Source organism: Centropristis striata, chromosome 22 (assembly GCF_030273125.1).
Source record: "Centropristis striata isolate RG_2023a ecotype Rhode Island chromosome 22, C.striata_1.0, whole genome shotgun sequence".
Lineage (NCBI taxonomy): Eukaryota > Metazoa > Chordata > Actinopteri > Perciformes > Serranidae > Centropristis > Centropristis striata.
The window spans coordinates 847,245-869,661 of NC_081538.1; the positions used below are offsets into that span (position 1 = coordinate 847,245).

The following is a 22,417-nucleotide window of genomic DNA, read 5'->3' on the forward strand; positions in this document are numbered from 1 at the left end:
CAGCTGATGGATGTGATGACAGGGAGGTGTTATAACATACATCAGCTACATAGCCTCAGTAGACGTCATGTCATCATGGAGCGTCCTCCAGCCGGCTGTAAATCAGTCCTGTGATGTCACTATGTTACAGCTATATGTGGAAGAAAAGCTGCACCTGTTGTGTCTTATTTCAAGAGGGAAGTTTTATATCCAGCTTCAATTTAAATGTCATCACCAGCAGCAGCAGCTCGGGTTATATTTGACTTCTGTGGCTCAGTTATGAGGAGGGAATGTGTTCAATGCCGTTACATCTATTCGGAACTTTTTGTAGTTTTTCTTTCTTTCAGAGGCTGTAGCAGGGCCACTTTAACCCTTTATCAGGCCAAGAACTATATTTGGTAACTTCAGTGGATATCAAAATGGGGTCGAGAAAAAAGTTGCAAATTTACTAGATTAAAGTGGCAAATCTACAAGAAAAAAAGTCGCAGATTTAAGAGATTTAAAGTGGTGAATCTGCAAGAAAAGTTGCTTTTTTCCCACTTCTTTCTCAAAATCTGTGACTTTTTTCCATGCAGATTTGCTACTTTAAATCTCTTAAATCTGCAACTTTTTTCTTGTAGATCTGCCACTTTAATCTAGTAAATTTGCAAATTTTTTCTCAAAATATTTTATTTTTTTCCACCTGTTTCCATTTTTGGACAGCTTGCAATCAGAATCCAACTGTAACAGCCGTTACGTAAATGACGTCGCCGTCAATGCTCAGCACAGAACAGCACAATTACATAATGTTAGAATAAATTATGATTATTTTTTAGGTTCATATTAACCCTCTGGAATCAATCTATTTATTGAAAATAAACGTTTTATTTTCAGTAATAACTTTATTTATATATGATATGTAGACAAGCTGAGAAAGCCACTTAAAGTTCAATCATAGGAGCTTTCACAGAGTGACATTTATGTTTCTAGACCATTTTTAAAATGTGAATTTTCTATCTTCAATGAAAACTATTACTATTTTTAATTTACGTGCAAATAGACTGTCTTATAGTTTTGTTATTTATTATTTTTTCTGCTGTTTTTGTGTGTATAAATGGTAAATTAAAGGGAAAAAAGGTAAATTTCCATAGAAACCTGTGTCTCTTGTTTTTTCTATTTTCGGTTCCTGGCAGCTTTATACTTTGTTAATTAAAATAAAATGTAAAATCAGACTGATAGCCAAGTTTGTGTGGAACCAAAATCTCCTTAACTTCAGAGGTTTTAGTTCCTGACAGTTAGCAAGTATTTATTTTTTTCTACAGCTACATATTTTTTATTTTTATAGCAAAGTGCAATTAAATGAAGACATGTTTCTTTATTCTTTTAAGCAGTTATTACTATTCTCCTGATAATAAACATGACTTCTTTCAGTCTGGAGTTTCAGCACCAGTATCATGCCAGCAGCTAAAACTGGAGACAGGAAACAGGAAAGATTCACAGATAAAATCATGATCAGAATGGAAATTAACAGACAGACACACATCATGATCATCTTAGTTTGTGTAGTTTAATCTTTTATAAATTACACTCACATTGCACCACACCATATAACAGTATCAATACATCCTGAGCAGACAACTATTCTTTTTTTTTTTTTAGACAAGCACCAATCTGGAAGAGCACAACGTGAAAATGATGACAACATTGTTCAGAAATATTAAAATGCATCCTTACTTTTGTGTATTTATTGTCGTTATGTGCTCTTATTGGACCTGGAGTCAATTAATACATGCACATACACACATATACTTGAGAATAAACACTCATCTGTATTGTCAAATCAAAGTAAGGATTCATTTTAATATCTAAACAATACTATATTAGCAATAGCTTGATGAAAGATTGTAACTCCTGCTTCAAAGTGCTTGGAAAAGGCTCAGTAGTTAAGACAACGTGCAGATAAAAATGTGTGAAAAAAGTTGTATAGAGAGTTAAAAAAGGACCAGTACAAAGTCGGAAAGAAAAGAAACGTAATTAACAAAGCACAAAAAGTGCCTTTTAACATAAGCAAGTGGATTTTTTGTTATAAATTATAAATCACAAACTGCAATTTTCTTGTAGAAAACATTTATCTTTGATCCAAGTTCAAAAAGACGAGGAGTTGGGATGTACAAATAGACTTTCAAAAGAGTTTTAGCCTCGATTTTAAATGCCTTATCATTAAAAGTTAATCTAATTATACATTTTTAATGATAATCAAAGTGCACCAGAAGTTCTATCGATGCTGGTGGATTGAGGAGGAAAATCTCCATGTACACAAAACGAACAAACGTACCGACAGTATTCCCATTCAGACGAAGGCTGCAGCTTAAATAAAAGGCCCCAAACTGTTCAAACTAACCAACAGACAGACAAGATTTACCCTCAAATGCATAAACGGATTATTAAAGTACAAAAAAAACAAAACCATCACAGCATAGACAAGTCAAATGCAGTTAATGACTTCTAACGGATCATCAGACGAGCATCTTAGCTTATAAACACACAGCAGAGTGGAGAATCTCTCACATCACATGCAATAAGCCCTAATGCATTACAGATTATTATTTAATATTCACATTTGATGCAAAGACCACTTTAACCTGCTGATGTTAACCTATTTACGAGGCATTAATGATTCTAAAGAGCTTCTGGAGAACACCTGATCGTCACAAACGCTGATTGTTGTGTTTTTATAAGAAATTCTGCTGTATTTTATCTGTAAAAAACATGTATTTGTATCTACTGACTTCATGTGTAAGACAGAGAAACAAGAGAAGGAATCTTTAGAGTCGACATGAGATCGTCCCTGGAGCTGTTTCTCCATTTAAAGCTGGTGTAAACTGGTAAAGTCAACTTAGCAGAGTCAGAAGTCTGTAGTTCTGATGAAAGCGTGCAGAGGAGATGTAAACAGTTAGAGAAGTGTTTGGTTCTGGGATGCTGCAGTTTTCAGTTTATTCTTCTGCAAGAGTCCTCAGAGCAACAAAGCATGTTTCCATCCGTCCAGAGAACCTTCAGCTCAGTCTGGACAAACTGCACTTGTAGGTTTTGCAGTAAAAACGTAGTGTTTGGTTAGATTGTGGTGTTTTGTTGCCTTCTCTTGTGTTCATGCTGCTACTCTCTGCAGGATGTAGAGGATGCCGATGCTGTCGATGGTGACGAAGGTGGAGAAGTCGGAGGAGACGTGGATCTTCTTCAGAGTCGTTCCTGTCGGGAAGAAAGTCTGCAGGGCCTCGCCCTTCTCCACATCCCACCACTGGACAACACAGAGACAGAAAGAGAGACAGTTAGAATGCTTCATCTAACAGACAACACTGCTGCAGGAACAAATAATCTAAGGAATTAAAGAATGTTAATTATGCCGTGTTTCCACTGCAGAGTGTGACTCTGCTGGACTTGAGTCTGCTCACTGTTGGTACCAGGTTTCTCTCATTTCTCTATTTCATTTTCAATTCTAGAAACTGCTGTGACATCTACCTAAACAAGACACTCGCTGAATATTTTCATTGCCAACCAAACAGAGAGACATATGCACTACAATTAAACTGTGTAGTGTTGATGTATGCCATTATTTTAAATCTGTCAGGTTACTTAAAAAAAACTGCAATAGCTATAGACCAGGGGTGTCAAACTCTGGCCCGCGGGCCAAATTTGGCCCCCAGTGTAATTTTATTTGGCCCGCGAGGCAATACCAAATTATTATATTATTAATGTAAATTAATGACATTAACGTGTTTTTTATTTGAAATTTGATTTTGCATGTCTGCACTATTTAGTTATATATTGTATGTTTATAAGCGTTGCTGGTTCCATATTTAATGTTAAAGCAAAACATGTTTGGTATATATTAAAAGGTTTATTTGTTCAATGTTGGCCCGCGATTTTATTCAAGTTTTAAATTTTGGCCAAGTGTGTATTTGAGTTTGACACCCCTGCTACAGACGGTGGGTTGGCGATTTGAAAATCATAAATTTGTGCAGGATGTTCCGTGTCTAGTTCCCAAATATTTTTTGCTACTCCTACATACGATTTAGGGATTTTGACAGAAAGTAAAGAGTTTTATTTAACCTACTTGTTGTCCTGACCTTGTTGCATGTTTAGCCATATCTACTCTGTCAATGTAAGAAATGTTGTTTCATAAAGCTGAAACTTTAAGATGCTGTTAAGGACCACCAGTGGACAACATTTGATGATTATTCCAGTTAGAATAATTAATTAATTACAATACATTAATAACAATCAAGATATGCAATTATAGCAAATTATCTCAATAAACAATAAAAACAAGCAGGAAGTCTCTGTATATGTGACCTCTGGTTTCCTGCTGCTCTCTCTACAAGCACATCTCTTTATTTTTGGCGATCTTAAAACATGTTTAAAACTGATCACTAATGCCTGAAACAGCTGACGCACCATAACAGACACATGTGCAAATTTAAAGCCAAATGGTGGCAAATAATGTCAAAAGTGGTGCAGCTGCACTCGACTTTATCTGAGTCAGAACTTCAGACAAAGACAGGAAGAGAGACTCACTAAGAGCTTTATATCTGCTGCCAAGAGGACCATGATGAGTTTAATAGTATTATACTACCAGACACACTCACACACACACACACACACACCCTCAGGCTCCCTCAAAACACACAGACACACACACACACACACATAACCCCCATCAGCTTTCCTGCCTGATTCCGTTTAATCTCGGTTTAAAGTTGACATTTTCCATTGAAGCTCCATCTCACTGGGATGAATCATCAAAGGCACATCAAGTCAATCATTTATAGTCTGGCACAAGTGTGTGTTTGTGTGCGTGTGTGTGTGTGTGTGTGTGAGCGCACATTCAACTTTGACAAAACCATGATAACTTCACATCAGAACTGCCCCTCTAACATAGAATAAAAGACCAAGACATGAATTAAACCGATAGGTTGAAGCTTTAATGATGGCGGAGGTTTTTTTGTTTTAAAGCTTTGGTGCCTCTGCCAGTGTGTGTGTGTGTGTGTGTGTGTGTGTGTGTGTGTGTGTGTGTGTGTGTGTGTGTGTGAGAAAGCAGGCCAACTCCTCAGTCTCTGACAGACAGACAGGCGGACAGACAGAAGAGGTGGCGGCAACAGATGTCTAGCTTATAGAACAATCCCAACACACACACACACACACACACACACACACACACACACACACACAAACAGTCCATTAATCACGCAAACCTTCCACATCATTAAAGGGAGCTCATTTGCATATTCCTGACATGGCATTGAAACATGCTGCATGCCGCAGGTTCTCTTCATTTATTCCCTCAGATTGCCGTGCTATGCTGTAGATATGCTGCAGCGTGTGTGTGTGTGTGTGTGTGTGTGTGTGTGTGTGTGTGTGCGTGCGTGTGTGTGTGTGTGTGTGTGTGTGTGTGATATGCTGAAAAATGGCCCAGTATATTTCTGTTGCTGCAGGCGGCTTGGCCATACTCCTGCTGATTGGACTCCGTACATGATAACACACACATGCAGCATTAACACACACACACACACACACACACACACACACACACACACACACACACACACACACACACACAGACAGACACACAGACACACAGACACACACAGACACACACACAGACATGTCTGCTTGCCTAAAAATGCAGCTGGTTAACTGGAAATAGAAATAGAAAGGCTTCACAGTACTTGTTGTCCCAACAAATAATGGCTACTGAAAACTTGTGACAGGAGTATAAAGCTGACCTGGACTAGAGCGGCCATGATGGATTTTGGACTCCTTTATTGGGAGTCGAGGGTTCAAAAAGGGACCAATGGATCTCTGAAACAGAACTCTTTACCTCAGGGTTTGCTGTGCAGCATATTTTTAAAACTAGAGCAGGAGTTTCTGCCCTCTGGAGTTGCAGTGTTGATCATGCTGGTGTGATCAAACCACATGACTTTTTAATGACATCATGACATAAAAAAATCTCTAAAAGTCTAAAGTACTTGCTTGAAACTCAAGCAAGTACTTTAGCATAGCACAGTTCTTGATTGATAATGAGTAAAAGGCCGAGTAAAACTGGAGATAAGGTCAAATATATTTAGTATCAACATATATAACCTCATTTAACCTCTGATATATTATATTTGCAGCCTGTGTTCACATTTGTGGTCTAACTCCAAAATGCAAAGTTTTTTACATGCTTTCAACTATTTTTTTGTAAGTTTACAATATATTTTCATACGAATCTGATTGATCTTTACCCAGACTTTAAGCATCATTGTGTTTTGAAAGTAAAAAAAAATAAAAAAATTTTGGGTCGACAAATCATGTTGGAAGTCAGCTCTGTCTCCACTGTGTTAAAGTGTTCATGTGTTTTAGTCTTTTTGGTCATTTAATGTCTTTTTTTGGTAATTTTGTGTCTCTTTTGGTCATTTTGTGTCTTTTTTTTATCATTTTGTGGTCAATTTGTGTCTTTTTTGGTCATTTTGTTTCCTTTTTTTTTTAGTAATTTTGTGTCTTTCTTTAGTCATTTCGTCTTTTTTTTTTTGGTCATTTTTTGATCATTTTGTGGTCAATTAGTGTCTTTTTGGTCAATTAGTGTCTTTTTGGTCATTTTGTTTCCTTTTTTGGTCATTTAATGTCTTTTTTTTGGTCATTTTGTGTCTCTTTTGGTCATTTTGTGTCTTTTTTTTTATCATTTTGTGGTCAATTTGTGTCTTTTTTGGTCATTTTGTTTCCTTTTTTTGGTCATTTTGTTTCTTTTTTTAGTCCTTTTGTGTCTTTTTTTGGTCATTTTGTTTCTTTTTTGGGTGATCTGAACTGTGAGATTGTGTTCAGTGAGCGGGGGTCGCGACTCAGAAAGGTTGAGAACTACTGGTATAGTGTATATTCAGGCAGAATGAAAGGGATAAAAAAACCCTCAGAATGAAAGAGGGTTAATGATGTTTTCTTACATAGTGACAGTTCTGACAGCTTAACTGTGGTTGAATAGTTTTTTCTTGTTAATATTTACAGCCTCTAACAGTCATATTAACTTGGGAAACGGAAGGAAGGAAGTATGAAAAAGTCTTTATTATAAAGACTTAAAGTCAAACAAAGAGAAGCTTTTTGGATTAACTGCCTGAGTTCTTCCTCTTCTTAATGATAATATAGACTTCATGTTTTTCATAGAAATCATGTCCATTCTTCCCCATTTTTCTCACAGCGGATTTTTAAACCCATTCCATTTTTGATGCAATTAACTTATTTCTTCTTTCTCATCTGTTATTTGTTTTTCAATATGGATTCTACATGTTGAACCACATGGAACAGGTCAAGTATGACCAAACTTAAATGTGTCAGATTTGACACTAAATCTGTATAAAGGTTTATTTGAAAAAGGCTTCAAATATCTGTAAGAAGCAGAGGCCTTCTGACCTGCAGGTATAAATTATTTACTAAGGAAAGAGAGAGAAAAGCAAAGAGAAATCATGGTTCCTCTCCTCATACATGTGTCCTTTTCTGGCCCTTCATTTAAAGTGGCAAATCTGTGCAAAAAAAGTTGCAGATTTACGAGAAAAAAGTGGGAAAAAGCAACTTTTTTCTCCCAGATTCAACACTTTAAATCTCATAAATCTGCACATTTTTTTCTCGTAGATTTGCCACTTTAATCTCGTAAACTTTTTTTCTCAAAATATTATTTTCTTATGGTTTTTTTTACACATTCTGTCAGTATGTAATATCCTCCAATATTCTCTAGGGTTGAAATTTGGAATTTGCAAGTATTTCAATGAGTGTCCTATTAAGGGTTAAAGTGGTGAATCTGGGGGAAAAAAGTTGCTTTTTTCCCACTTTTTTCTCGTAAATCTGCGACTTTTTTCTCACAGATTCACCACTTTAAATCTCTTAAATCTGCGACTTTTTTTCTTGTAGATTTGCCACTTTAATCTAGTAAATTTGCAACTTTTTTCTCGAAATATTACCTGAAGTCACCAAATATAGTTCTTTGCCTGATAACGGGTTAATATACATTGTATCTATTTATCTTAATGTATAAAGTAACATGGTTAACCTGTGTGATGTTGCCTGAATCACAGGGATAAACATGATTAATCATCGTTTTGTGTCCTATTTAACACAATTCTCTGAGGATCAGTGAGCAGCAGGAGGTCTTTGATGCCCGCAGGGTGAGAAACAGATGCAGAAACAGAAACAAGCGTCATAGTTTTATGTTTACACGCGTGGCAGAAACAGCATCTTGTATTTTGTCTCTACAGCTGACGTACGGTAAAATATATACGAGTTGACGAGACTGTGACTGATAGCGAAACAAGAGAAAGTCGAGACAAATTACAGAAACGCTGCAGTGAACTTCTGATCATCCACCTGCTGAGCCAAATCAGACTCATCAATTTAGTAGCTGGATGCCAGTTTAAACACTCATTAAACACACACAAGGCCTTTACTGTATGTTATAACACCACAGCATGCAGCTCATTCTCCTTCAAGGGGAAGTTTGGACTCATTGCAGTGTTTTAACCCCAATTTAACATGCATGTTGTCCGCGACTCCCACTCACTGAACAGAATCTCACACGCACAGTTCAGATCACCAAAAAAGAAACAAAATGACCACAAAAAGACACAAAATGACCAAAAAAAAAGACACAAAATGACCGAAAAAAGACACAAATGACTAAAAAAGACAAAATGACCAAAAAAGACACAAAATTACCAACAAAAAGACACAAAATAACCAAAAAAGACACAAAATAACAAAAAAAGACACAAATTGACCACCTCAATTTACCCCTGTGCATGATTTTCCTAGCATGTATGTGATATAAGCTGGGTTAATGTTGGTGTTTGTTGCAGATGAGCAGTATTTGCAGATTTTTCTTTTGTGAAAAGCTCTTTTTTTAAAGGCGTCTCCACTATGAAATACAGCTCGACACTCTGTTTATGGACAGTTTAAACGTCCAAGGGCATCAGCGTCTGAAATGCTAATAAATCGCCCTGTGACATTTGCAATTTTTAGGTCAACTCTGCGTGAAAAGGTCGAGTTAAATGAGATTATTGCATAAAATTGGTTAAAGAGGAGTGCTGAGAGGCTGCAGCAGCAACAAGAGAGACAAATCAAGCAGTGACAACCTGAAAAGAACTAACGGACAGTATCCGAAGGCAACTCCACTTGATTTGTCTCCTTTGTGGTGCAGGGAATGAATTCCCCCAATAGACTAAATTCAGCAGAATAAAGCTGATTTCCTGTACTCTTCCACTCAACTTCTCCAGCTTGTTGATGATGAGAAACGTCCTTGCAACCAGAACATTGTGCCTTTGAAGTAGATCAATGCAGAGGAGATAAGTGTGAGCAGGATTTGACTTTTTTTCTTTGGTTTTCATCTCAAGAACTTCTCAAGGTCACAGAAAGCTTCAGTTTCAAACACTGTCTCTTGCTGTGTGTGGTTTAGTTTGGCCTTAAAGGAGACAAATAGTCTTTTTTCTGTGCAGAACCAGATCATTAAATATAGATTAAATCTGGACTGTTATGTCTAGAGATGAAGTGAGAAGGAGAGGTTGTGGCTCGATGCAGAAAGACACAAAAAAAGACACAAAATGACTAAAAAAAGACACAAAATTACCAAAAAAAGAAACAAAATGACCAAAAAAAGACATAAATGACCAAAAAAGACACAAAATTACCAACAAAAACACACAAAATTACCAAAAGAGACACAAAATAACAAAAAAAGACACAAATTGACCAAAAAAGACACAAAATAACCAAAAAAAGGAAACAAAATGACCAAAAAAAGAGAGATGGATGGAGAGGTGAAGGGACGAGGCTCAGATAGAAACAGAGCAGGTATCAGAAGAGAAACCAGACACTTGGTTAAAGTATAATTAAATCTGAATGGAGGAAAAAGATGGCTGCCGACAGCTCAGACAAAGAAATAATACTCGGATGCATTGAAAACACACGCACACACACACGCTTGTGTATAAATAGAGAAATAAACAGAGTGAGACGAGGGAGAGAAGAAGTAGAGTCGAAGAACAACAACAATGAATCCCACGACAAACAAAAGCAGCAGACGAATGATGAAACCGTGTGACGAAACAGAGAATAAAAGGAGAAAAAAAAACACTCGATATAACTCCGACTGGTTATAAAAAAAGGATTAGCGGGGAGATGGAGAGAAAAGAGCCGGAGCAGAATAAATGTTTAAAAGCATCAGCTGGCACAGAGCTGGGACGGAGAAGGAGAAAGTGTGAAAATAATGTTAGCTTCAGAGAGAGACTGGATTTACTACGAGGGGAAAAAAGGCCAGAAAATCAGCACGTTGAATCATTTACAGCAGAGGACGGTGACGAGACGAGACCGGCTGCATATTTATGTGTTTGTATGAGCAGAAATACAAAGACGAGGCGGGATAAAGAAACTGTGAGATTGTCTTTGTTTTAAGATAAAGAAAAGCAGAGAAAAGGGGGGAAATTAATGTGCAAGCGAGAGAAAGGTGAAAGATAGAAGGCGTAGGAACACAGAAAGGTGCGCCGAACAAAGCAGCAAATTCAGATTAAAGATGCTGTAAACAGAAAAACACATTTATCATAACAACACGCCAGATAAGTCTGTTTCCATACGCTTTTGTTCTCTCTTATGGGAATACGCAGCAGTGACACCGACTCAGATATCCTGCTAACAGATGGCTGATGTGCTGATATCAACAGCATCACCGTGCAAACGCTGATTTATGGCTGTAGATGCTAAATGACTATACAGTGTGTGTGTGTGTGTGTGTGTGTTGTTGGGAGGAGTGTGTGTATTATTTGTGTTATTGTCTTGGTTTTTCTTCACAGTGGACAGAAATATTTCTAAACAGCCTCACTCCTTCTGTGCTGACGCTGCAGAAATACGCTCAAAGGATGTTTTTCGGGGAAAAATGGGTAAATTACGACAATGTTCATCTTTACACTACAGATATACAAGCCAGACACAAGTGGGACTAAAGTAGGAATCATTGTTGGAGTCAATTAATCAATTCTGGAGTCCGAGTCAGTCTAGCGGCCATAGTGTTGGAGGAGGGGTGACCAAAGATGAGCCTGAGTCCAGTCATCAATAGCCATGTTTCCTTTAGGGGGAAGAGTGGCCGATGGGTAAGTCTCAGGCCACGCCCTCTCAAATACCCTCTCACTCTGCATGTCTCCATTTTAAAAAAAAGGCCCCAGAGGGATTTAGAGACTCCGGAGGTGACGTTTGGTTTCTGTCCAGTTTTTTTTGTCATTTTGTGTTTTTTTGTCATTTTGTGTCTTTTTTTGATCATTTTGTGGTAAATTTGTGACTTCTTTGGTCATTTTGTTTCTTTTTTGGGTCATTTTGTGTCTTTTTTGGTCATTTTGTGGTCAAGTTGTGTCTTTTTTTGGTCATTTTGTGTCTTTTTTTGATCATTTTGTGGTAAATTTGTGACTTTTTTGGTCATTTTGTTTTCTTTTTTGGGTCATTTTGTGTATTTTTTGGGTAATTTTGTGTCTTTTTTTTATCATTTTGTGGTCAAGTTGTGTCTTTTTTGGTCATTTTGTGTCTTTTTTTTGATCATTTTGTGGTAAATTTGTGACTTTTTTGGTCATTTTTTTCTTTTTTGGGTCATTTGGTGTATTTTTTGGTAATTTTGTGTCTTTTTTGATCATTTTGTGGTCAAGTTGTGTCTTTTTTTGGTCATTTTATGTCTTTTTTTGTGTCTTTTTTTGATCATTTTGTGGTAAATTTGTGACTTTTTTCGTCATTTTTTTTTTTTGGGTCATTTTGTGTCTTTTTTGGTAATTTTGTGTCTTTTTTTGATCATTTTGTGGTCAAGTTGTGTCTTTTTTAGGTCATTTTGTTTCTTTTTTGGGTGATCTGAACTGTGTTGTGAGATTGTGTTCAGTGAGCGGGGGTCACGGACAACATGCATGTTAAATTGGGGGTCGCGACTCAAAAAGGTTGAGAACTACTGGTTCAGACTACATTCGCTGCAATAGAACGTTAACTCTTAGTGATTTAGAGTAAAATATTCACCTAAAGGTTTGCTTTGGATGTTTTCTTTCCACTATTCTGAAAGAAGACATGTTATCTGAGAAAAATAGCCCCAAAACTCAAAATTGAACCCGTGCATGAAAAAATTATGTATTTGCCTGCAGTGTCTCACCTTTTAGAATATTGATGTCATGACAGAGTGTAAAGAGAGCAGATCAGAGGGCTGGAGAGGGAACGCATGTCATCTGCTTTAGTGGAAACGTGATGACAGACCACCAGAACAACCACTGAAGCCTTATCTATGGAGCCACAGCATTCTGCATGTTCAGATAAGCTTCTCCTCAGTGTTGCGCTGCATCCACGAGGGTCAGAGTCACATCTGGGGAAGCCGGGAACGCCAGTAACCCTGAATCATTTCAGCTCAGAGCAGAGGAGCGCTAAATCTGTGATTTTGCACTTATTGTAAGTCGCTTTGGACAAAAGCGTCTGCTAAATGACATGTAATGTAATGTAATTTGTAATGTGTCAGTTATATTTCTGCAGGATCCCATACTGCACTTTTGATGGAAGAGTCTGATATGTTGGGAAATACGGTAATTTCACTTTCTTGCCAAGAATTAGATGAGAAGATTGACACCAATCTTTCTGTATCATAAATATAAAGCTGGAGCCAATAGTTGGTTAGCTTAGCTTAGCATAAAGACTGTCAACAGGGGAAACAACTAGCTTAGCTACGTCCAAAGTTGACAAATCTACCTACAGGCACATTTAACCCTTTATCAGGCAAAGAACTATATTTGGTAACTTCAGGTAATATTTCGAGAAAAACGTTGCGAATTTACTAGATTAAAGTGGCAAATCTACAAGAAAAAAGTCACAGATTTAAGAGATTTAAAATGGCAAATCTACAAGAAAAAAGTCACTGGTTTACAAGATTTGAAGTGGTGAATCTGCGTAAAAAAGTCGCATATTTAAAGCGGCAAATCTACAAGAAAAAAAGTCGCAGATTTCCGAGATTTAAAGTGGTGGATCTGCGAGAAAAAAATTGCTTTTTCCACGCAGATTTGCCACTTTAAATCTCTTAAATCTGCCACTTTTTTTCTTGTAGATCTGCCACTTCAATCTAGTAAATTTGCAACTTTTTAGTTACCAAATACGGTTCTTCGCCTGATAAAGGGTTAAGCCCTCTCAAACTGCCAATACCAGTGGTGCAGCTGAGGGAATATGCAGGTAAACAGGGTGTAATTACCTGTTTTTCTGACAATTTATAGAATACCCACCTATCAGAGTCACATCTGGGGAAGCCGGGAAGGCCAGTAACCCTGAATCATTTGGGCTCAGAGCAGAGGAGCGCTAAATCTGCTCCGACAGGCCCTCCACCCTCCACCCTCCGCCCTCCGCTCTCCTCCAGCTAAATAGGTCTGCTTATTCAGGCTACCTGAGGGGAAGTCAGCAGCGCTTACATAACGGAAACACCCGTCCATGTGTGTTCTTGTGAGGGCCGCCGAGATGCTTAGGTGTGAGCGTCTTTCATAAAGGGGTGGAGAGGAGTAATTCATCTTCCTCTTACATAAATAGCTCCGATATGGAGTCCAGGGGGAATAGGTACGGTTTCTACGCTTTATGAAAAATCATATAAAAGACTCTACAGCCAGCAGGAGGCACACAATGGATGGAGGATGCAGGAGGGGAGGAAGATTAAAGAAAGAGGGGATGCCAGCTGGAGGAGATTCAGGAGATTTTGTAAGGCCACCTCCGTTTCAGAGAGAAAAAGTGGGGGATTTAGTGTGTGTGTGTGTGTGTGTGTGTGTGTGACCAGGCCAAGAGTCTTGCGTAGAGGGAAACAGTGTGACACCAAGGTTGAATTATTCATCCAAGGTTCTATCCAATGAAATATTGATGCTCAGACAATCCTCCACGCATCTCTCCCCTTTCTTTCTTCTCTTTCCCTCCACCTGCATTGCTTTATTTCCACCGGCGACTCTTCTTCATCACAGAGAAACAGCAAAAAGCTAAAGAAATCGACATGAATATGGATCGTAGGGAGATTTTTTTGATTAGAGGGGTTGTTACTGTTTCCATTTCTCTAACACGCCTCATGGAGGGAAAGACAGATCCATAAGAAGAAAATATTAAACAGAGAGAGAACAGGAGACATCAAGAGAGAAAAGGAAGAAGAGGAAAAGTGAGCTGGGAAAAAGATATAGGAATATATAAGGCACATTTAACCCTTTATCAGGCAAAGAACCATATTTGGTAACTTCAGGTAATATTTAGAGAAAAAAGTTGCAAATTTACTAGATTAAAGTGGCAAATCTACAAGGAAAAAAAGTAGCAGATTTAAGAGATTTAAAGTGGCAAATCTGTGCGAAAAAAGTTGCAGATTAAGAGAAAAAAGTGGGAAAAAAGCAACTTTTTTCTCCCAGATTCACCACTTTAACCCTTAATAGGACACTCATTGAAATACTTGCACATTCCAAATTTCAACCCCAGAGAATATTGGAGGATATTACATACTGCCAGAATGTGTAAAAAAAAAAACATACGAAAATAATATTTGGAGAAAAAAGTTTACGAGATTAAAGCGGCAAATCTACGAGAAAAAATGTGCAGATTTATGAGATTTAAAGTGGTGAATCTGGGAGAAAAAAGTTGCTTTTTTCCCCACTTTTTATTCGTAAATCTGCAACTTTTTTCGCGCAGATTTGCCACTCAAACAGAGAGAGAACAGGAGGCATCAAAAGAGAAAAGGAAGAAGAGGAAAAGTGAGCTGGGAAAAAGATATAGGAATATATAAAAGAGGATCATATGAAATGATGCAGAGAAAGACACAAAGTGCAGAACATAGAGCTCTTTCACACCAGCAGTTAACTGCTTTTCCTAAACTCCATGCAGACCAAAAAGGGGAAAAACTGCACTGAGCCTTAACAGGATGGCAACACATGCATTCCAATATATAAGAAATATTATCAAATGAGAAGGAAAATAATTAGAAAGCCTTTATTATAATAGCTAAATCATGTTTCGACCCCTGTAGGTCTCCATCAGGCCTTAAAACAAACACGCCTCACAGCTTTGATTAAGCAAACACAACAGATAAAATGGTTCACTGATGATTGGGTGCATTTTTTCCTATCAGGGCAGTGGAATAAGAGGCATCATTTTATATTTTTATGCGATGCAGGTGGTTGCACTCCCTTCAGAGTTTTCCAGCATACATTAAAATGCAGATTTAATGCTGTTTCAGGGGGAAAAAGACTTTCCCTTATAGAAGTTCCACATGACTGCGCTACAAGTTTTTCCCACAGCACTTAAAAAGTGCAGAATGTGATTGTGGAGTCTCAATCCCAGGTCATCAAAGACGGTGATTAGGACTGTGATTTGTAAAGTGTCAGTTATATTTCTGCAGGATCCCATACTGCACTTTTGATGGAATAGTCTGATACTTTGGGAAATACGGTAATTTTGCTTTCTTGCCAAGAATTAGATGAGAAGATTGACACCAATCTTTCTGTATCATAAATATGAAGCTGGAGCCAGTAGTTGGTTAGCTTAGCTTAGTTTAGCTTAGCATAAAGACTGTCAACAGGGGAAACAACTAGCTTAGCTACGTCCAAAGTTGACAAATCTACCTACAGGCACATTTAACCCTTTATCAGGCAAAGAACTATATTTGGTAACTTCAGGTAATATTTCGAGAAAAACGTTGCAAATTTACTAGATTAAAGTGGCAAATCTACAAGAAAAAAAGTTGCAGATTTAAGAGATTTAAAGTGGCAAATCTGTGCGAAAAAAGTCACAGATTTACGAGATTTAAAGTGGTGAATCTGCGTGAAAAAAGTTGTTTTTTTTCCACTTCTTTCTTGTAAATCTCTGACTTTTTTCCACGCAGATTTGCCACTTTAAATCTCTTAAATCTGCGACTTTTTTTCTTGTAGATCTGCCACTTTAATCTAGTAAATTTGCAACTTTTTTTTTATTTTGGATATCCGCTGAAGTTACCAAATACGGTTCTTCGCCTGATAAAGGGTTAAGCCCTCTCAAACTGCCAATACCAGTGGTGCAGCTGAGGGTATATGCAGGTAAACAGGGTGTAATTACCTGTTTTTCTGACAATTTATAGAATACCCACCAAAAAAGTTATTGGAATATATAAGAGAGTATACCCATTTGTCCTTGATTAGCCATCCTCATCACACCTCTTCTAATACCACTACAACACTGATTAATACCACTGCAACTACAAATGGAAACCAGAATGCTTCTTATACTGAAATATTACGAGCCTACAGATTGGGCATGCATATGTAGATATGCATTTATAGAGCTGAACTTTCATTTCTGTGATCTGTACAGAAACCATCGTGGAAAAAATACAATTCACCCTCTTAGTTACTGGGGGCAAATTACTTGGCAAAAAAAATGTCTATTTCCTTTAAACACAATATTTGTTTGTGGATCTGACTGCTCCATACCAAGACTTTCTTGGCACCAGTAGTTAATAGCTGCACTAAAGCTAATGCATCACAGATCAGGAGAACAGTAAACACTGATGAAAGAGGAGCAGCAGCTCTGGAAGGATGGAGGGTGGAAGGTTGGGATTCAGATCGATGAAGAGTGAAAACAGCAGAATAAGACTTAGGAAAAGAAGACAAAAGGACGAAGAGTATATTACAAAGAAGTGGGAAAAGTAGGAAAGAGAAGAACAAGTAGAGAGGAAGAGGAAGTCAGTGTGTTTGTATACATTTTACAAAGCACACACCATCACCAGCCTCCTCCTCCTCCTCCTCTTCATCCTCCACCACTGATCTCCACTCTGCCTCATTTCGTCTCGATGTGATTCGTGCACACAAAGGCCCTTCTTCTGCAGCCAGAGAGACAATTAACCCGGCTTAATGAGCAACGCAGGGGAAACAACTGCCTCCTAGAGACAGATAAATATTTCACCAGCCTGTTTATTCCCCCAGCCTGACAACAGGAGCAGAAACCAGGCCACACTCCTTCTCCAAAGCTTAACTCTTTCAAACTTCTCCGCTCTCGCTTCGTCTCCTGACTGTGAAGAGATGGATCTATGAATCATATCTGCTCTGGATGACCACATGAGGAGGATGTCGTGTGTGTTCCAATGCATCTCGGAATAAGAGGAAAAAAATAGAAAGTGACGGGAAAAATAGAACAATAGATTGCGAGGAAAAAGATAAATGCACTTGCAGGAGCTGCTTTGCATCTGATGAGTGTGTGTAGGTATTTTTAGCGGCAGGTCTTGCTGCTTCGTTACTTCTGAAACAGCATGATGGAAGAAAAGCGTTGAATGAAATCAAAAGTGCGAACTGCCTGAACCAACGCGGTGGCCTGCCTCATTTACATACACGTCCCCTCAGAAACAGCAGTCATCAAAACGTGTTATTTCCATCTCTGGACCCATTTTGAAGAAGGGTGGGGCTGCAAATATCAAAGGGGGTGCAGCTAGTCATGGACCCGACATACAGCGAGGATAAAACCCGAGAGGACGATCTTTATGTTGCTACGCAAATGCAAAAGCTGCTGGGAGATCTGATGAAAGGTTAATGAACCCTGTGAGGGAACTCAGTCATTGCTGCTGAAAATTATGTGTCCAGAAAGTTCCTTTTAAAGCAAAGCAGCACCGAAAAACATTAAAAGAAGAGGAAAAAAAAAGAGGAAACAAGAAAGTCAGCCAGCTCCCTGCTGCCTGCTGCTAGAGCTGATGAAGCTATTAATAAAGTATCAATGGACTATTTATAAAGTATCCTGTGGTCATGTGTTTAATACAAAATAATAATTTAACTTGACACTGCATGAAAACTCTCCTTCAGGCCTGTCCTGCACTGCAAAAAAAGAAAAGTTGGGTGAACTCAAAATTTCAAGGCAACAAATGTCGATAAAATGTTTAAGTTGGACAATTAAACTAAATATTTTGAGTTTGCTCAACTCGAACTGAATTTCACCGCTTTCCCGCATTTCACAACAAAGAAATAAGAGTTAGCAGAACTATTGTCCCTTGTTTTGAACCCCAACTTGTATTTTTTGGCCTAAAACAGTGATTTAAGTTGGTAAAACTTGGAAATATAAATTACTGACATTTAGGGCAATAATGTAAGTTAGCACAACAAAGGAAGCCAGTTGTCTGCTCAAAAACAAGTTGGTGAGTTGTTGTTACTTATATCTTTAAGTTGGGGTTCACAACAAGGGACAATAGTTCTGATAACTCTTATTTCTTTGTTGTGAAATGCGGGAAAGCGGTGAAATTCGGTCATTAGCGAAAGCTAGCGGCTAACTGATGCTAGCGGCGCTGCTTGTTACAGCTACAAGAGTAGCCATTAGCGTATCAATGCTAACTCAAAATTGTGGTCGCAACATTAGCTGACATTTCATAGCGGCGTTACAATCGTGCCAATTCAGCACATTGCAGAAGTTAGCAGAAGTAAGGATTAAAAGTTATTACAATGTAAAATTATAAGTTAGTACAACTTACAGTTGAGTTGACAAAAATCTGAATTCAGAGTTGAGCAAACTCAAAAACAAAACTTAGACCAAGACTCACATGTTTAGAGTCCAGAGTTCGTTTGAGTGTTCAGATTAACAGACTACCCAACAAAATGCACCAGTTTGTTTCATCTGACCAAACAGCTCAGTGTGAAAGCGTTCTTCAATGCAGCCCAAACAAAGAAAACAGCCAAATTATAATAAATATGTGACTTTTACTATGAGGCACCGTCTCTGTTCCAATTTCCTTTTCCTCAAACTTCAGCTGACATACTTAATAAAACCAGCTAATTAAAACCTAAACTACACCGTCTGATGTTTGCTCTGTCTACTTTGTTTTGACTCAACATCGCACAGAAATATTCCTGTGCACACAGCCTGCTTTGCTGTTATTTCCAACCAAAAGAACCTGCACATGCAACAAGTTATATTTCTGACTTCTGGAAGGAGAATCAGAGCTTAGACGGAGGCAGCTGGGAGCAACATAACTCCAGCCTGAGAAAGACGGATGAATACTTGGTCTGACTGATGTTTAGCCTTGAGAAAGAAGCACTGAGGTCTTTGGCAGCGAGGGGAAAATGGAGACACATTTACTTATGGCTTACTCAATCTCATTATACACGGATCTGGACTGCCTGGATACCCGATCCATCCCTCAGAGAGGTGATTGCATTTACTTTCCACTCTGTCCTTTTCGCTCAGTCCTGCAACTGTTTCTTAATCTTTGACAGATTCTTCGTCCATCAAAAGTCTCTCGAGGTCAGCGCAACCTTCGCTCCCTCGTTTCATCACATCTCCCCGCTTCGCTCGCTGCGAGTGACGGCTCCGACCGTTCATTAGCCGCCGAGGCCTCGTTAGGACGCGCTTAACCATGAGGGTTCAAGCTGAGAGAGCAGGAGAAAGACAGGCCAAGGCCTCACGGGTGGAAGAAATCTACAGTTATCTGGAGCAGGAGTTCTCAAGCTTTTTGAGTCGTGACCCCAATTTAACATGCATGTTGAATCTCACAGTTCAGATCAGACAAACTCAGTTGATACAACGAATTCTGGACAAATAATGAAGCAGACAACAACTAAAACATCTCTCTGTCTGTGCATTTATACATATTTTCCAAAAATTACCAAAAAAAAGACACAAAATTACCCAAAAAAAGACACAAAATGACCAAAAAAAGACACAAAATGACAAAAAAAAAGACACAAATGATCCAAAAAAGACAAAATGATTTGTCAGAAAAGACACAAAATTACTCAAAAAAAGAATCAAATTGATCACAAAATGATCAAAAAAAGACAGAAAATGACCAAAAAATTTAATAAAATTAAGCAAAAAAGGACTCAAATTGACCAAAAAAAGACACAAAATGACCAAAAAAAGACACAAAATTACCCAAAAAAAGACACAAAATGACCAAAAAAAGACACAAAATTACCAAAAAAAAGACACAAAATTACCAAAAAAATACACAAAATGACTAAAAAAAAACCACAAAATTACCAAAACACACACAAAATGACTAAAAAAAACACCAAATGACCAAAAAAAATAAAACACATGAACATTTTAACACAGTGGAGACAGAGCTGACTTCCAAAATGATCTGGCGACCCCCAGAAATCATCTCATGACCCCAATTGGGAAAATAAAAGCCTAACTTTGCAGCGTTTTTTCGACAACTTCCCGTCACGATGATATATGATACCCAGATACTCCAGTATAATCCTAAAAGTGAGCCCGCTACGGTGTGGAAATCGGACGGCCGTCGGAACACTAAATATCGATACTTGTTGGCCATGAATCAATATAATATTGCCACACAAAATATTGCGATACCATGCTGTATATATTTTTCCCCCACCTCTACTTAACTCTTACCTACTGTACAGAGAGGAGAAAAAACATAGCAAACGTGTAAAACTCTAAATATCTCGGGGCTTCCAGGGAGATAGAGCGGATTTAAACTTAAGGTCACAAAAGTGGACAGCCAAAGAAAATGACAGCAGAGAGAAAATAAAAAACAAATGGAGGTGTGAAACAGAAAGATAAGGTTAGAGGAGAACACAGAGAGAGCAGGTCTGCTGGGAGCACCGAGACAGAAAAATAGAGAATGAAAGAGAAGGAAGTGTTAGAAGGTGAGATAAGGTGAAATTGTGTTTCCTCCCTTCTCCTCCATCACATTCTCGGCTGATAAGTGATGTCTGACAAGACTGGTGGCAGGGGACAACTGTCATCTAAAACACTCCCATCCATCTGGGGATACATTGTTTGGAAGTGTGTGTGTGTGTGTGTGTGTGTGTGTGTGTGTGTGTGTGTGTGTGTGTGTAGTACAAATGTCAGTGTGTGGACATGCAAGCAAATAAGAAAAGCAAACGTGTGTTGTTTCATTTAAGAGTTTCCGTCACTGGGTTTGACCACCATGACCGTCTATGTTCCTAAATAAATTATATTCCTACTAAGCTGTTTACATGACTAATAAAAAACATAAGTAGTCCACTAATATTCCTGTTTATATGCAGCCGTGCAGACTCAGATTAGCGTGACGTGTTGTTCTATCAAGTCACAACAAGTGGAGCAGCTGGAGCCACTTATTTTCAGCAAAATAGGGTTTTTTCCCTGGTGGCGGACTTGTTCCACCGTGTTAACTCGGCCTCCCTCTTTCACTCCTTCAACCGCCTTCTTAAAAAGGTCAAGGTCACAATATTATATCCAAAAACCTGTTGAAACTCAAGTATTTCAATAATGTCTTAACCCTTTATCAGGCAAAGAACTATATTTGGTAACTTCAGGTAATATTTCTAGGAAAAAGTTGCAAATTTACTAGATTAAAGTGGCAAATCTACAAGAAAAAAAGTCGCAGATTTAAGAGATTTAAAGTGGGAAAAAAACAACTTTTTTCTCCCAGATTCACCACTTTAACCCTTAATAGGGCACTCATTGAAATACTTGCAAATTCCAAATTTCAACCCTAGAGAATATTGGAGGATATTACATACTGCTAGAATGTGTAAAAAAAACCATATGAAAATTATATTTTGAGAAAAAAGTTGACGAGATTAACGTGGCAAATCTACGAGTTTTATGAGATTTAAAGTGGTGAATCTGGGAGAAAAAAGTTGCTTCATCATAGTAGCGGGGCTAGTAGCGGGGCTAGTAGCGGCGCTAGTAGCGGGGCTAGTAGCGGCGCTAGAAGCGGGGCTAGAAGCGGGGCTAGTAGCGGCGCTAGTTGCGGGGCTAGTAGCGGCGCTAGAAGCGGGGCTAGTAGCGGCGCTAGTAGCGGGGCTAGTAGCGGCGCTAGTAGCGGGGCTAGAAGCGGGGCTAGTAGCGGGGCTAGTAGCGGTGCTAGTAGCGGGGCTAGTAGCGGTGCTAGTTGGTAGATTAGTAGATTAGATTTCTCCCAAATCCTGTCTGAAATAAGGCTAAAACATCCTTTTTGGTGGTGAAACAGGAGTCTGCTGCAGCCATGTTGGATCCGTAAGAAAACTACAAAACTACAAGCTTCCGTCTGCCGAGTAGTACGCGTCATCGTCCCTCCCCGTTCTGTGATTGGATCCTAAAACAGGGCTAAGAAACCTCTCTGGTTGCCAGACTGCCTGGAGGTTAGAAATGAAATTTGAGCATGCAAGGCAGTATGGGTATACCCAGGCTACCTGATTGCAGCAATTCTATCAAAATTAAGATCAATAAACATAGCAATGCAACAGCATTCTGCATGTTTGTTAGAGGAGCCTCTGAGTTGCCAGTTGCAGGTTGCTGTTGTGTTGTGTTGTGGGGTTGTTCATCTTGTCACAGCTTGTTGGGTCGCACTGTTCCCGGCTGACAACACAGCCGCAAAAGTTTGACACCGCATTTGTACTTTAATGCTTTGAAATGAAGTATGTGCTCCCCCTGACGATACTGAAGTGGAAATCATATTATTATATTTCCACACTAACAGCCCTTGGGA

At 38.5% G+C, this 22,417-nt stretch overlaps 1 protein-coding gene across 1 annotated transcript in view; it reads right to left on the reverse strand.

The window, feature by feature from the left end:
* Positions 1-1,506: 1,506 nt before the first annotated feature.
* The window catches only part of apaf1 (apoptotic peptidase activating factor 1), an 83,254-nt gene continuing 62,343 nt past the window's right edge, over positions 1,507-22,417 (reverse strand). Inside the window, exon 27 of the mRNA XM_059326408.1 lies at positions 1,507-3,253. Coding sequence (XP_059182391.1) covers positions 3,104-3,253 — 150 coding nt within the window. The 3' untranslated portion in view covers positions 1,507-3,103. The remainder of the gene's footprint in view (positions 3,254-22,417) is intronic.